The following is a 15,353-nucleotide window of genomic DNA, read 5'->3' as shown; positions in this document are numbered from 1 at the left end:
TAAAATTCTATTTTTCTCACGTAATACGTGAGATTTTATAATTTATTTAAATATGAGAGGCACGTCCATCATATTTATTTGATTAATAATTTTATTTCTAACTTTATTCCTCACATACATAATTATCTAAATATTCGCGTATTTTATATATGCACATCTGTACGTATAAATATTTAATTTATATTTACGTCGTTAGTAATCGTTTTATTTCTCATTTCAATTAGTTCCTACATTTTTATACGTTATTAAGTAATTTATTAAGCAAAAGTAAAGTGCTTCATTTAAATGACTCGGGCGTGAAAATTCGTCCAGTGAATAAAATCAATGGATTCGAATTATCGATTTTATCGCCACGTTGCGCTGCTGCGATAACATATAAAAATGGGTGATTAACCGAAAACTCTTGAGATCTTCGAGATGAGATTTTCGTTAAGACTCCTGCAACTATCATATATACTTATTTATATTTTTATTTATCGTACATATATTATGAATGCAATAGATACCTTATAATTCTAAAGTCTTTATTCAAATTTAATTTTTATCTATCTATAATATTATTTATACGAAATGTATATATTGCAGAAAAAATAATAAAATTAATTAAGTAAAAAATTATACGCGTGTATAAAAAAAACTGAATGTGTATAGATTAATGTTGAACTTAGAGCAGTGTTAAGTATATATAGTATAATGAAGAAAGAAAATGATATTGTTAATCTATCTTTAAAGAGATATTGTGTTTGCACCATATAGAATTAATCACATAATGTACTTTCTAAATTCTTTGAAGTGAATCTCACTCCAAAGAATTTAGAAAGTACACATACATAGAAGCGTACATGTACATAGTACACATATATAGATTTACACACACACACACACACACACACACACACACACACACACACACACACACACACACACACACACACACACACACACACACACACACACACATTAAGTTTCATATTTATCATATGAAGATCAAATTTCAATAGGAATAATATAACAGCAATATGTATATAATTTTTTATTACATGTAAGACACGTATGAATTATTACGTACAATGATCTACATGTAACAACTGTGGTCAGATATATTAATAAATGTTATAATTTTAATGCCAGGATTAGTCGATATAATAACTTTCTTATTATAAGTCAGTTACATCTCAGGTGCAGTAATATGATTCCGGAAAATAGTGTCAACATTCGTCGTCTTTCATGTTTTCGGGTTTGATAGACTACGATTGAATAATAAAATGAATGATCGATAGAAAATTCGTCATCGTATTCTTTCGAAGGAAACATTGCCAATATCATTTTCATTCCTGAAAGAAAAGTATGATGCTAATGGAGGTGAGAATTCTTCTGATTCTTTTTTGCATTACTAAACATTCTTTTGCATTACTAAATTCTCAACCAAATTGTTCATATAATCATTCTCGTAACTAATGAAATATTCGTACAAACCCGTCATGTTGAAACATATTAATTATGTATCTAATAATAGTGTATAAATCTTATCGGAGAATTTTCATTATGAATCTTCATACAGTTGTATATAGCTGCAACATCACAACAGATAGTAGAAGCAATATTGTAGTGATAAATGCAACTTTTTGTTTATAATATCGAAAGCTTGTACGTTGAATTCATTAAATATATTTTGACTTGTTGATTTACAAGCAAAAAAATATCTAAGGAATTCACTTCATAACAAAAACGTGATAATTAATATTAACCACCGTAATATTAATTATTGTTACGAAATACAAAAAGTGCAACTGTACGAAATACAGAATGTGCACAGTATATTGCAGTATATTCCTAAACTGGGCATAGCAAACAACTCGCTCCAATGAGCGTAAATTTGCGAGCAGTAAGTATATATAGCGACTAGTATACAAATATATACATATACATTAGGGCTCAGACAAAAGATTCGAACATTCGAATATTCAATCTATTCGAATAGTTCGAAGTTTAAAAAAATGAGCATCTAATTCGAATATTTCGGACAGTTCGAACAGTTCGAGCTTAAGCAGTGATCAGTATGAAATGTCAATTTGTTATGTCCGAAGTTCGAACGGTTCAGACAGCAAACAAATATAGTGTGTCTTGGAAACAAAAGAGCAGTTAAATAAAATTCCTATATTTATTGATATCATCCTACAAATATCCTGAGCCATCCTGGACATATTCAGGATAATCCTGAGGATCAATGTGATATCTGAGTTCGAAATATAATAATTTCGAACTTTTAGCTCTGAAGTGTGTTAAAATAGTTCGAAAATACATTCAGTCCGAACTATTTAACGTTCGAACTAAAGGTGAACGCAGATAGAAATAGAAGTAAGCAGTAAGCAGTAAACACACACAGTAAGACGTAAGACTGCCATCTTTCATATGTATAGATATACTGGCAATGTTAATTGCCTACTTCATACGTCTTACTGCTTACTGTAGCTTACTGCTTACTTCTACTTCTATGTGCGTTTACCTTTAACATTCGAACTGTCCGAACTGTCAAATTATCTGATGCTTCCGAACACTAATGTATAGGTATATCGATATTTAAATTAAAAGTAAAAGGACGAGTGACGATAAACGATCATCAACCAATTTGCATTATGGATTATAAACGAATCCGTTAAATAATGGGAAGACGCTGATGTCTCTGGATTTTCTGTCTATCTTGATGATATGATACACGAATGGACGATCGATTGAGAATTTTTCCGGGATTATTGAGATTTTGTCCACGACGACGATCGCTGAAACACACGATTGATTTATCATATTCGACCCACTCACTCATCCACTCGTATCGCGAAATTGTAGAACAGAAATACAACATGCAACTGCAATGCTACGTAAATTCGTTACGTGCAAGAAAAAATATAGAGTTTGGTCGTATAGAATAGAAACTAAGAAAATTAGAAAAGGATAAAATAGAAATGTTATAATGCGCAGAAATATCAAGGCAATCTGACAAGATATTATTGTGAAGCACACAAAAACATTTTTATCGTATATCATATTCATTTTTATTTATAACATGTAAAATAAAATACTTTACTTCACAGTAACATCTCTTTTTCTTACATAAAATTATCGTAAATAATGGAATGTCCACTTTGTTATCTGTTTTTTACATCTGTCTTAAGCTATGTGAAAAGTGTCGATACTTTCTCACGAATAGAAAAATAACATGTATATTTGTCATATGACAAATCTAAATGAAAAACAAGATAAAATTTAATGAGCTATGTTTATAGCTCATTAACGTTTATAGCTCAAACGTATAATATACATGCATATAGATGGTTTTTAAATTTTTTTTTAAAGGTTTTTTAAAAAAAATATATAAATTTGAAAAAATGAAATAACAAGTATCTATTTCATAGTTAAATATTAATAACATTACTAATAAAATTAATAGGATTTTTATTACTTACTATTCAAACAATATTACTATTCAAATAACAAATCATATGTCAACATTAAAAAGTGTCACAAGTGAGAAACTGTGAAGATTGTTTCGGATATTACTAAAAATAATTTTACATTCTTTTACACAAATTTTCTCGTATCATTTGTAATTATTATAAATTAAAATTCAAAGACAATCAACAATTAACAATCAAAAATTAAACAAAAACAAATATATTCTGACAGCTGTAATTAATTGATTTTAGCAAAAAAAACACTAAAATGATTTAACATAAAATGTTACTTTCTCAAGATGTAAACGATCATAAGTCAAGCATGTATTAACATGACGTTTCATTTACTGCAACTGGCTAGTAAGTCGGTACGGTAACTATCCCGGTGAACAGCCACACGGAGTCACCGTTTCCGCTCTCCTGATCCTGAAGAATCTTGACAATATTATAAAGAAACGGACGATCGATTTCCACGTCGATCGGCAATATCAGACAGCGCATTTCGAACTCCAATCCTAGAACAGATTATCGGATTGTTCGTGCGAACCGCGATGTGGTAATGATCGCGATTAATCCTTATTCGCTTCGTAGAAATGATTCGTGGCGACAAAGACATTATGAGTCCTATTAAATCATTATGTGACGAAAAATGCGATGCCTAGCCTACAGTGTGCATTACTGTGTGCATCGTGATAATTCTGGATTCGGATCTAATGATATTCTATTGATATTTTCTCAAGAGAAGAGAAAAATAACTACATTTTGTGTCAATTTCATGTAGAAATCTAGATGCCCAAAACAATTCTTTTTTTGTATTTGTGTACAATTCTTTTTCAATACACAAACATCACAAGACATAACAGTGAGACATAACAAATTAAATCCAAAAAATTAAATAAAAAATAAAATTAAAATATAATTATTTCTTAAATTAAAAGAAAGTTTCATTCATCATAAAATCTATGGTTGAAAAATGGTTCTAATAAATACACTCGTTGTGATTTATCGAGATCGAATATAATATTAAAAACTGCCTCATGTCTTTTTAAATATTAATTTTAGAAAAGCACCTTACGTAACGCACACTTGCCAAAAGCAAATATAAACCATCGTACAGATGATTACATCGTAACGAAAAACATTAGAATGAGATAAAAAAAATTATGGTATTTCAAGTGTTTAATATTTTATTAGTAAATTCTTAAAAAATTAAAGATTCAACAATATAATAAAAAAACATATAGAAAAAAAATTAATGGTTGATCTAATGCAGGCGAAATGAATTAACGCTGCGGTTAAATGAAATTGAAAAAAGAGAAATTATTCACTCCCAACGTTGTTATCTGTTATGTGAAGCTGATCACATAAGTTATATACATGATTTGTAATTTTTCATCTCCAAGATAAGCAATTTGTATGAATGAAAATTTTTTCTCTTTTTCTCGATATAACGCGACCCAAGAGAGCTGTATTGAATTATGTATTAAACTGTACTGTATTTATTATCGTGTTGAATTATATTGTATTTCAGTATCGATTACGAGAAATATTAAGAACTCGCTAAAGGTTCAACGACGAATCCGACAAAAATCAGAGCTACGTTGTGTTTAATGGTGCAGTAGAAGGGTCTGTCCGCATTGAAGATTAACGGCTCGAGTAGAAGAGCTGGTCTTCCGAGTAAGAATATTACATCTATAAAAAGATCATAGAACCAAGTCATATGAATGTGTTGACTTAGACATTTCTGCACACTATTTGCATCTTCATTGAAGCGATTTTGTTAGAGCATAACCGAGGATCTTCCTCGTCACAGAACTTTCAAGCAACAGAAAATTGAAAGATTGCGACAAAGTATTCTGTTTCGTCACGTTGAATGTTGTGAAATATCGCGGAAGAGATACTTTATCGATTTAGAAGCTGTACAGAGTACTAGAATTACACGACGATATTTTTGTTCATTTTAAATTAACATCTGTTGTTTGATCTGTGTGTGCATGTTGTGTATGTGTATATAAAATTGATTTAATAAATCAAAAAGTGAAATTAAGTTGCTACACTTTTTGCAGTAATTTAATTTCATTATTTCGGCTTATTAAAATTACATAACTTTTTTTTAGGATATAAATATACTTAATTATAAAAGATATATCAAATAAAGCATAAAACGTATTAAAAGAATAATCCAGCAAGTTATCTCAATTTTGCGCAGCCCATTCATTGATTTTTGTTAAATATTGTTTAAAACAATAAAATAAACCAGATGTAGCATAATATAAATATAAATAAATAAAAATCGGATGACATGCAAAATAGATAATTTCTTGGGTATAAATAATTTCCTAGACAAATTTAATGTTACAATTCCAAAAAAAAAGTATCGGATATAAATCGTATTGAGTGTAATATGCGAGTGTAAAAGTAAATTCGCGTTTACATGCATTTTAAATAAAAAACAATACTAAGACGTAATTTAATTGTACCAATTCTGCTTAATTGTCAAATACATGTATTTGTCACTCAAAAAAGTGATCTTGCAGTTATAGCGAAAATTATCTAAGTACGAAAAATAGCTAAAATAGATAAATTTCTAGCAAGTACTGCGATATTGGATATGTATTGTACCTAATCATATAAATAAAGATATCCGACTAGAAATTAAAATAGGGTTCCGATAAAGACCCTATAATGTTGGCCTGATTTAGTTGTCGGGACTCGCTACTATTGCCTTATCGGGACCTGAATAAGGGCCGATTCCATCTTTTGGTAAATTTTACCTGTTAGATAAATCTGACAATCCGCTCATGTGATTGGGTAATTTTGCTATTTGCCCAATAGGTAAAATTTACCAAAAGGTGGAATCGGGTCTAAGTGTGTAACGCTGTTTCCCCGTAAGGTCTTTATAGATTATAATAATCAGGTCCTTAAAAGGAAAATATATAAGGTCATAGCCAGTATGCTCAACTGGAAATTAAAATAAGGTCCCGATAAGGACCTTATAATATTTGTCTGATTTAAATGTCGAGACCTGATACTACTGCCATATTGGAACCCGGGTAAGTATGTAACACTGTTACATACTTACAAATTTATTATACTTACGAATTTATAGCACAAATCTAAATTATATAGAATTTAGATTTGTGCTATAAATTCTATGCTACATAATTCTATAATACATAATTTTCTATCACATACAAAAAACAATTATAATTCTAGCTGGAGCAGCAAAATATTTTTTGCCTTATATTTTCGGCTCGATTACATAGCCTGAGAATAAAGTTACGTTTGGCGAGTTGTATTTAATACAGTATAAGAAGGGTTTGTTTGCTTCAAATTCCAGTTCCGGTTGTATTATCAAAGACTCGAACGTGAGTTGGAGAACTGCAAATACAATGCAAACCACATTATAGGATTGTCTAAGAAACTTCCATCGAGTCTTTTCGCTTGTGCAAGACACAAATGTATGCTTTGTTCATTATTTATATATGTTAATTAATTATTATATCCACTGCAACTGTTTAGAGCAGAATACAAATATTAGGTAAGCGGGATATTCAGTAAAGAAATTAGGACTATTATAATAATCATAATTCAAAATACCTTTGTCTGGTAAAAAATTAATAAACTCTTTATAATGTCGGTTTAATTTCGTATGGCGAATTTGCCATAGAATGTGCTGAAAAATCGATGTATGATAATCTTTCCCACATGCCGTTTAGTATATTTCTGGCACGTTCACGCGGCCATCGAATAAAGATTGGTTTAATGGCCGATACTGGATTTGATAAAAGAATGATCGATTTATGTCGAACTCTGGTACATTGGTTATAAGACTGGTAAGAGTAATTTCCACAACTGCGAACAAAACATAAAGAACTGCTTATTATGCGTGCTTGATCGTTCAAGATTTTTTTCATGAACGTATGTATGTTCTGTGTCGTTGTTTCGAGTTTTTAATATATACTTCTTTTTTATTAGTACCAAGATTACTTTTGCAAGAAAATTCTTATGACTGTTTAGAGAGATATATACATAATTTACAAATTCTAAAAAGTAATTTAGAAGCAAATACACATGCATGTTATTTTCTGATATAAACAATGCATATTAATCATTGAGGCATGTTATTTGAAAATAGAAAAAAGACAAAGAGTGTCGAAAAAAAGATTTTTTAAATTTATTATGAGAGATTGAACAAATGCTAAGAATGTCCAGGTAAAACAATTATATATAGTCATAACAAGAAGGAATAGCTTGCTAATATCAGAAATCATTTAGGGGAAAGAGGGGAACTGTGCGCAGCGAGTAATTGTGCACATTCTGGTTTGGTACTTTTCCAATAGATGAAAACATCACCGCGGTGAAATTTTTACGCAGGAGGTCGTCCTCTTAAGATATAATTACAAAAGGTACGACGTAAATGCGTTGCTAGAGAAATACAAAAAAGTGAAATCGTATTTTTTCTTGTTATTTTAGCGTTCAGAAAATAAGATGGGTCCGTATTTTTTATTTGTTTGTTTAAAGTTGCATATGTTATTAAAGTATGTTATTATGTGCGTCTTTTGAGCTGTAACTTATTAAGTTTGGTTAGGAAGTGTTGAAGTAATCGTATTTCATATCGAATCAGGTCGCGCGCAACTGTGCGCAAGCGTTTTAAAATGCGCACAATTACCCATCTTCCATATATTATATAACTAGCACTAATTTTTTCGTTTCTTCTTTGCATTATTATTTTATTTTGTCATTTTATTTTGCCAAAGTCTATATGCATTATTATATTAGTTTTGTATTTTTGCTTAATATATATTTAAAATATATTTAATATATATTTATATTGCAACGTAATATTGTAAATACAATCTTATTGAATAAAAAATCTATTCAATATGAGGATATGTAATGTATGTAGAAGAATGTTTATAGTATCTATTTCCATACTTATATCGCTTTAAACTTCGAAAACCATTCCAAGACAATAAATTTCTCTTAGCACAATTCACCCATTTCCCCCAATTTGAATTTACTAATAAATCTTTTAATGTATCAGACATTAATTATTTCGACACAATTATTGTAATTATTGTAATTATTTAAAAGACGATATATATTTCGCCGCTAAATAATGCTTCAAATATATACTATAAGTTCAATAATTGAGTATTATAAATTGTAAAAATAATTAAGTATTACAATAATATAAACATCGAAATGTTTAAGATCGTAGTATTACATTGTTATAATTAGAATAAGAATTACAAACATAACAATTAAAACTGTTCAACTAACACAAAAATGGCAACATAAAAAGAACAAAAACACTTAACAATATCGAAGATTTTGCTTATAAATAGCGTGCAGACATCGGCAATAAAATTTATAGGTTGGCGATATTTATCGTAAAGAATATCTATTACATTTCTGGCTTGTTCACATGACCCTCGAACAAAGATACGAACAATATTCCCTCGTTATAACGAATATAATAATAAAACGGTCGATTTACGTCGAATTCTAATAAATTGCTAATTATTGCACTAAACGGAGTGAATATCACAGCTGTGAACAAAATATAAAAAATCATTATGTATTTTTGTGTTCAGTTAAAACTTTTCATGGACATTACGAACGTATGCTTTACCGAAAATAGCTTCTAAACTTTTTATTCAAATGATTATACTGCCAAATGATTCTTGTAATCATCTAACTGCATAAAAGATCGTTCAGAATATAAATACACAAACACATATGTTATTAAATTAATAATGCGTGATGAAATTGATAAAAAAAAACAGAAGCAGATAGATGCAGATATTCAGCTGATTTTATTTTTTACAGAGTAAAATCTATTGCATTTCTGGTATGTTCACAAGACCCTCGAATAAAGACACGAATGATGTTACCCCGTTATGACGAATGTAATAATAAAACGATCGATTTACGTCAAATTCTAACGATTCCCTAATTATTACACTGGTCCCTTTACCTACTAGAACTGTGAACAGAATATAAAAAAATCATTATGTATTTTCTGTTTATTTAAAACTTTTCATGCATGACACGAACGTATGCTCTGCCGAAGATAATATCTCAACTTTCTATTCAAATGATTATACTACCAAATGATTCTCGTAATTGTCTAACTACATAAAATATGATTTAAAACAAATATGTATGTTATTAAATGAATAATGCGTGGTAAAGTTAAAGATAAAAGAAACAAAAGCAGACAGATGAAGATATTCAGCTGATTTAGTTTTTTACAGAATAAAATCTATTATATTTCTGGTACTTTTACAAGACCCTCGAACAAAGATACAAGCGATGTTCCCTTGTTATGACGAACATAATAATAAAATGATCAATTTACAATATGAATTCTGATTTCGTAATTATTATGCTGGCAACTGAAAATACTAAAACTATGAACAGAATACGAAAAAAATTCTTACGTATTTTCTTATTCATTTAGAATTTTTTACGCACATCACGACAGTATGTTTTACCAAAGATAGTATTTCAACTTTCTATTTGAATAATTATACTACCAAATTATCTAGTTACATAAAAAGTTGTTCAAAACATAAATACTCAAATAGGTATGCCATTAAATAAATGATAAAGTTAAAGAAATAAACAAAAGCAGACATCAGATGCAGATATTTTTATTCGGTAATTTTTTATGAAGTAAAATCTATCTATAAAGATTCTTAATATTGTTTAAAATCTGTCACATTTCTGGTACGTTTACACGACCATCGAATAAAGCTACGAATGTTCCGTCATTATGACGAATATAATAATAAAACGGTCGATTTATGTCGAATATTAAAGGTACTTCTCCAATTATCATACTACCAACCACAATTTCCACAACTGTGAACAGAATATAAAAGATTGTTCGTTATATCAGTTATATATGTATATTCGTTTATCATTCGAGCGATCTTCACTTGGTGTTATAGATGTACGATTTATTAAATTTGCCGCTTCAAATGAACTGTCTTAATTTCTTATGAATTATCCCGTTAAATAATTATTTTAATCTTTATTGTATGCAGAAAATGAATTGAAACATAAGCACATGCATGTTCTTTGATAAAAGCATTCCATATATTACACAAATATCGCAATGTCTGTATTAGCGATATTTTCTCTAGCTTGTATAATTCCGGAAAAACTTGAAACTTTAAAATTTTAACATAATTTTAAGCTAACTAAATACTAATACCATTCAGGTAGTACAAGAGCCGCAACAAAAATGAATAGATGATCAATATTGTAGATTTTTTATAATTTATTCGTGATACCAAATTGATGATTGCTTTACGATACAATATTGACGCCTTCAAATAAAGATATGAACGATGTCCCCCCGTTATAATAAATATGATAATAGAACGGTCGATTTATGTTAAATACTACAGGTTCCACAATATTTATCCAATCGACTTCCAAGAATATCGTCATAACTGTGAACAAAATATAAGAGCTCGCTCGTTACACATTCGCTTAACCCTATAACGTACGAAGTTATTGAACGCTAAGATATGCCTTCAGTGATCAGTAGGAGATCCAAATCTGCCATGTTAAAAGCTGAAGCCTAATTGTGAGTACTTTAGTGCCATCCACCAAAGCAGAGACAAGCTTTTAAAAATTCAGTCCGATATGTATCAATTTGAATTTTCTAGTGATCAGTATTAAAAGAAATTTGATAGTGTATTTATTCTTTTTTCCTTTTAGATTAATAATTTGTGTTTATAAAAGTTTATCAGACTTATTTATTATACATTATAAATATTTTTTCATCAAAAATATAAAATTTTGTGTATGAAAATCTTGTGTTACATTAATTATAAGAATGGCCTATTTTCTCGGACATAAAATTTATGTATCAATAGCAATATTACTTAATATTGATAGTGTTTTAGGGTTAAGCATTCCGATTTTTTTCGGTTTTTTTCATTACAAACTTCCATTTTCTCGACACTGTTTTCAATTTAATATTATACATGTACGATTTCTCGTCCGTTATTTCATCAAATAATTCTTTCAGTTATATAGAGATGATTTAGAAAGTACAGGAATCGCCAATAAACGATGCATTTTATTCAAAAAGAGTAGAATAAGATATTACACAAAAATCAACAATTTGACATTTTTAAATCAGTTATTATAATGAGATCGAAGAACGTTTAGCTAAAACAATAATTATAACAAACATGCCAACTAGAGTACTTTATAGTTTGAATTTGCTAATAAATGTTAAACGATCGAACAATGAATTTTCAAACTACAAATTTTTTGCGTGATTCATATCTTTGACATGTTTATGCAATCACACGATTTTTTAATCAAAATATGAACAATCTGTTGTTATTCATATAACGAATATCACAATAAAACGATCGATTTATTTCGAAAATCGGTATATGTACCTATACTATAATATAAGTAGCACGGTTTAAACTCCTGCGAACAAAATAACTATAAGACAATCTGTACAACGAGATCCTTGTCGATTTGTTTTTTTTTTTTTGGTCAATGCAATCACTGTACAAATGTTTGCATACGAATGTTTGCATAGAATTTAACTTGATCCTCTTTGAGAAAATTTTTTTCTCTTCTGACGTTCTTTTCTCGCTGTTATCAATTATTGCTTATAACGCTTGCGACGAATTTATTCAAATTGTTATGTTCGTAAAAATCTTATAATTGAATTATTGATAGCCCAATAAAACAGTAATTGCGAACAGTTACTGTTGCGAGGTAATCGATCTGTGTAAAATGTGAAGAAATTACAAGAATGATCGCAAGTGATAAAATTAATACAATAAGAAAAAAAAAGGATAAGCAGATTAATAGGAGATCTTACAGATCGTTTAGCTGCTACCACATTTTATGATGTTCACACGTGCGACTCATCTCGTTAACTTCTTAATCTCGGATCATTTACGACGCCTCGGAATAGTTCGAAATCGTTTGACCATCTCATTATGAATGAAAATGGCCTGTTCGCTTCGAAGTTCTCGAAATTGGGTAGAAATCTTCGATTGCTGATGCCTACCAGACAAATGTCAAGTTTCTACCATGTAATCTTTTACATAAGAGTTGAAAAAGCGATCAGAAGAAGCATCGAAGTGCTTTTAAACGAATTCAAATTGGCTCAAAAACAGATTTGTTTGCAGTTTGAATTTCTCATTTACAACAAAATTTATATACTTTTTACGTACAGTAATATTTATAAATGCATGTATTATATATAGGATAAAAATATTATAATAAAGAGTTAAAACGTTAAATTATTAATATTCTCATGTTATATATAATATATATATTGTATTAATATTTTAGAAAGCTAATATACCTTTATAAAATATTAACATCAATATTTTTATAATCATAGTTTATATTTTGTAATAAGAGAAGGTAAAATAAATACCGCTTCGTAATAAATACCGCTAAAAATTAAAATTATTACAGAATAACGTTTTTGAATCGATTTAAATGCACTTCGAATTCCCGTAATATATTGCGTTGTACGTAAAATTTAACAAATAAGAAATAATTAACAAAGGAAAAAATATTGATTAAGAAAATTCTCATGTATATATAAAAATATAATAAAGCTATAGAAATAAAGTGACCAAAAAGTGATAATTAAAATAATCAACAAATATATATACGTATTATGTATATTAATTATTCTCATCGAATTATCAAAAATTCTACTAATGTTTGATGGTTTTATGTTGTGGAATAATTAAATCTATTGAACAGAGTAATTAATTACATATCACATAATACGTATAATAATTAAATTAAAAGAGAAACAAGAGTGTCTTTTTAAAATAATAATCGCCTACTTAAATATGTTGTCAAAACTGCACGTTTTCGGACTTGTGCATAATCAAATATTTAAGCAATAATTGAGCAATAATAATTTATGAAATTTAATTTCTATTATTATACAAATAATGTCATGCTTTATAAGTTATACATCTCACGAGATACCATCAGCTGTATCATTTTATACGAAAGATGTATGTACTTTATCATAAATTAACTTTACTATTAATCGCACATAAAAATATTTATTTTTTTCAGCTATAAAATTGCTGAGTATATCGATAGTACGTAAAAATACACGCGAATAACTAAAAAGTATCATTGTGTACCCGCGTCTCTGCCACGAGTGTAATATAAAAAGTAATTACTGTTTTCTATTACGAAAAACGTATAAATATTATCACTACCACAGGATCTTCACTACGAATAACGCGACGCTGTTGTGTTTAATGATCGCCAGGAAAGGATGATCGACGCGAAGTAATAAAGGCTCCACCGGTTTCCAAGTACCCGAAAGAGGTCTGACAGAGGCACCTGTCAGAAGATCATTCTTTGTATCAATTATCCGTTTCAATAATCGGGTGCGCTCTTGGATACCCAGAGCACGCGAGAAATATTCAGACGAGAGATATGACTGATTGAATATTAGTAATGCTAAGACTTGGTCAGAGAGTAGAAACTGGTTGAGAGTGCAGGAAAAGAAAAGAAGAATTTAGTAACGATGCATCTGATTACGATAGAATCAGCGAGTAAGTCAAGCAATGAAAATCGCTCGTGTTTTATATATAAATATACATATCTATTTTTTAGAAGTTACTCGTTTAAAATATTTTATTAGTTTAATGTATATAAATCTATTGCGTCTACATTATTTTCGCCAATTCTTTCATCGAATCAAATAAAAAAATTCTATTTCTATAATATATATGACAGATGTATATTTTGTTGTCAAATATATCGAATCGAGGAAAAGCGCAATCCATTTTGTTGTTACAATGTAACAAAACTATTCATTCGTAGTCTGATTGGATATCATCATGATGAGAATCCCATTTATTATGCCTTCTCATGTAGTTAGGAAGGGCTCGATAAATTTTTCTTGAAAATTTTAATCTCTTCCTTTTTCTTTTTTCTTAATAGCTTAGTTTTAATTAAGGTATTTATATATTCTAATGAGATGATTAATTTAGTATCACAAATAGAACCGTTATCGCAAAATATATCTTTAGTGTCGTGAACCGTGAACTGCATAGTTCTCTGGTACTATCGATAGATGCGTATTCTAAGTTTGTTAAAGATGATTTAATTCGTGAATATAAAATCAACTTTAACTCCCCACAATTTTGAGCTTCTATTACTTCACCGTCCAATCACTCGTGCAATTTTACTTTTAAAAGTAAACTGCAGAAGTTCACAAAGTTTAATTTAAGTGCAATAGTCTATTTAAAGGCTTCTAAATTTTAAATTTTGTGTTACCTAAAAAATCCCAACTGTTCCTTCGAAATAATTCTCAGAACATAGCATAGCTTGTAATAATAAATACGAACACAAGCTATGCAATCACCATAATACATGTTAACTACATGCAAGATTTAAGTGCGAGCACTGATCAAGTGTCAATAGTCGCAACACTGAAACGCTCCATTTATTAAAAAATTTAAATTACAAGTTTTTCCGAATATCATCGAAACAACAGATCATAAATAACAATTAGCTCGTCTTGTATACGATTGTCATTGTGTGACAAAAAGTCATAATATAATAGGTGCAACGTGAGTAACAGGTGCATAATCAAACAAACGTGCGATTTGGTGCTATGCGGTGTGATAAAGCATTAATTAACAATGCATAGTATGTTTACTAAAGTGGAGATATAAAAGTAAGCATAGAAAAAAAAGTAGATAAGATGGAAAGACATGAAAAGTATACTGTGCGAAGACTAGCAAACCTGCTGATGTAGAAAGCATGTAAGCAACATTTAGCTATCACACTCAGTTTAAAATCACGGCAGCGTACAAGATCACATACATCCGTGCCGCGGAAACTCTGAGAGCG

General features: G+C 29.3%; 1 protein-coding gene across 18 annotated transcripts in view; it reads right to left on the bottom strand.

The window, feature by feature from the left end:
- LOC108721746 (alaserpin) overlaps nucleotides 1-15,353 on the bottom strand; it is a 33,959-nt gene that overhangs the window by 4,396 nt on the left and 14,210 nt on the right. For 2 of the 18 annotated variants that reach the window (XM_018446472.1, XM_018446473.1), the window contains exon 8: nucleotides 245-444. The exons of 4 other annotated variants lie outside the window; for them this stretch is intronic. In XM_018446472.1, the coding sequence (XP_018301974.1) occupies nucleotides 278-444 (167 nt within the window). In that variant the 3' untranslated portion in view covers nucleotides 245-277. Of the gene's footprint in view, nucleotides 1-244; nucleotides 445-2,619; nucleotides 2,781-3,703; nucleotides 3,968-4,942; nucleotides 5,145-6,673; nucleotides 6,834-7,052; nucleotides 7,308-8,796; nucleotides 9,009-9,251; nucleotides 9,445-10,164; nucleotides 10,326-10,760; nucleotides 10,922-11,744; nucleotides 12,513-13,686; nucleotides 13,833-15,353 lie in introns of those variants that run through there. 12 more of the 18 variants (XR_001936580.1, XM_018446457.1, XM_018446465.1 and 9 more) reach the window with 12 other exon arrangements.

This window comes from Mycetomoellerius zeteki, unplaced genomic scaffold (assembly GCF_001594055.1).
Source record: "Mycetomoellerius zeteki isolate Tzet28-1 unplaced genomic scaffold, Tzet1.0 scaffold182, whole genome shotgun sequence".
NCBI lineage: Eukaryota > Metazoa > Arthropoda > Insecta > Hymenoptera > Formicidae > Mycetomoellerius > Mycetomoellerius zeteki.
The sequence above is the reverse complement of the archived record's forward strand: the minus strand, read 5'-3'. Positions and strand labels throughout refer to the sequence as shown.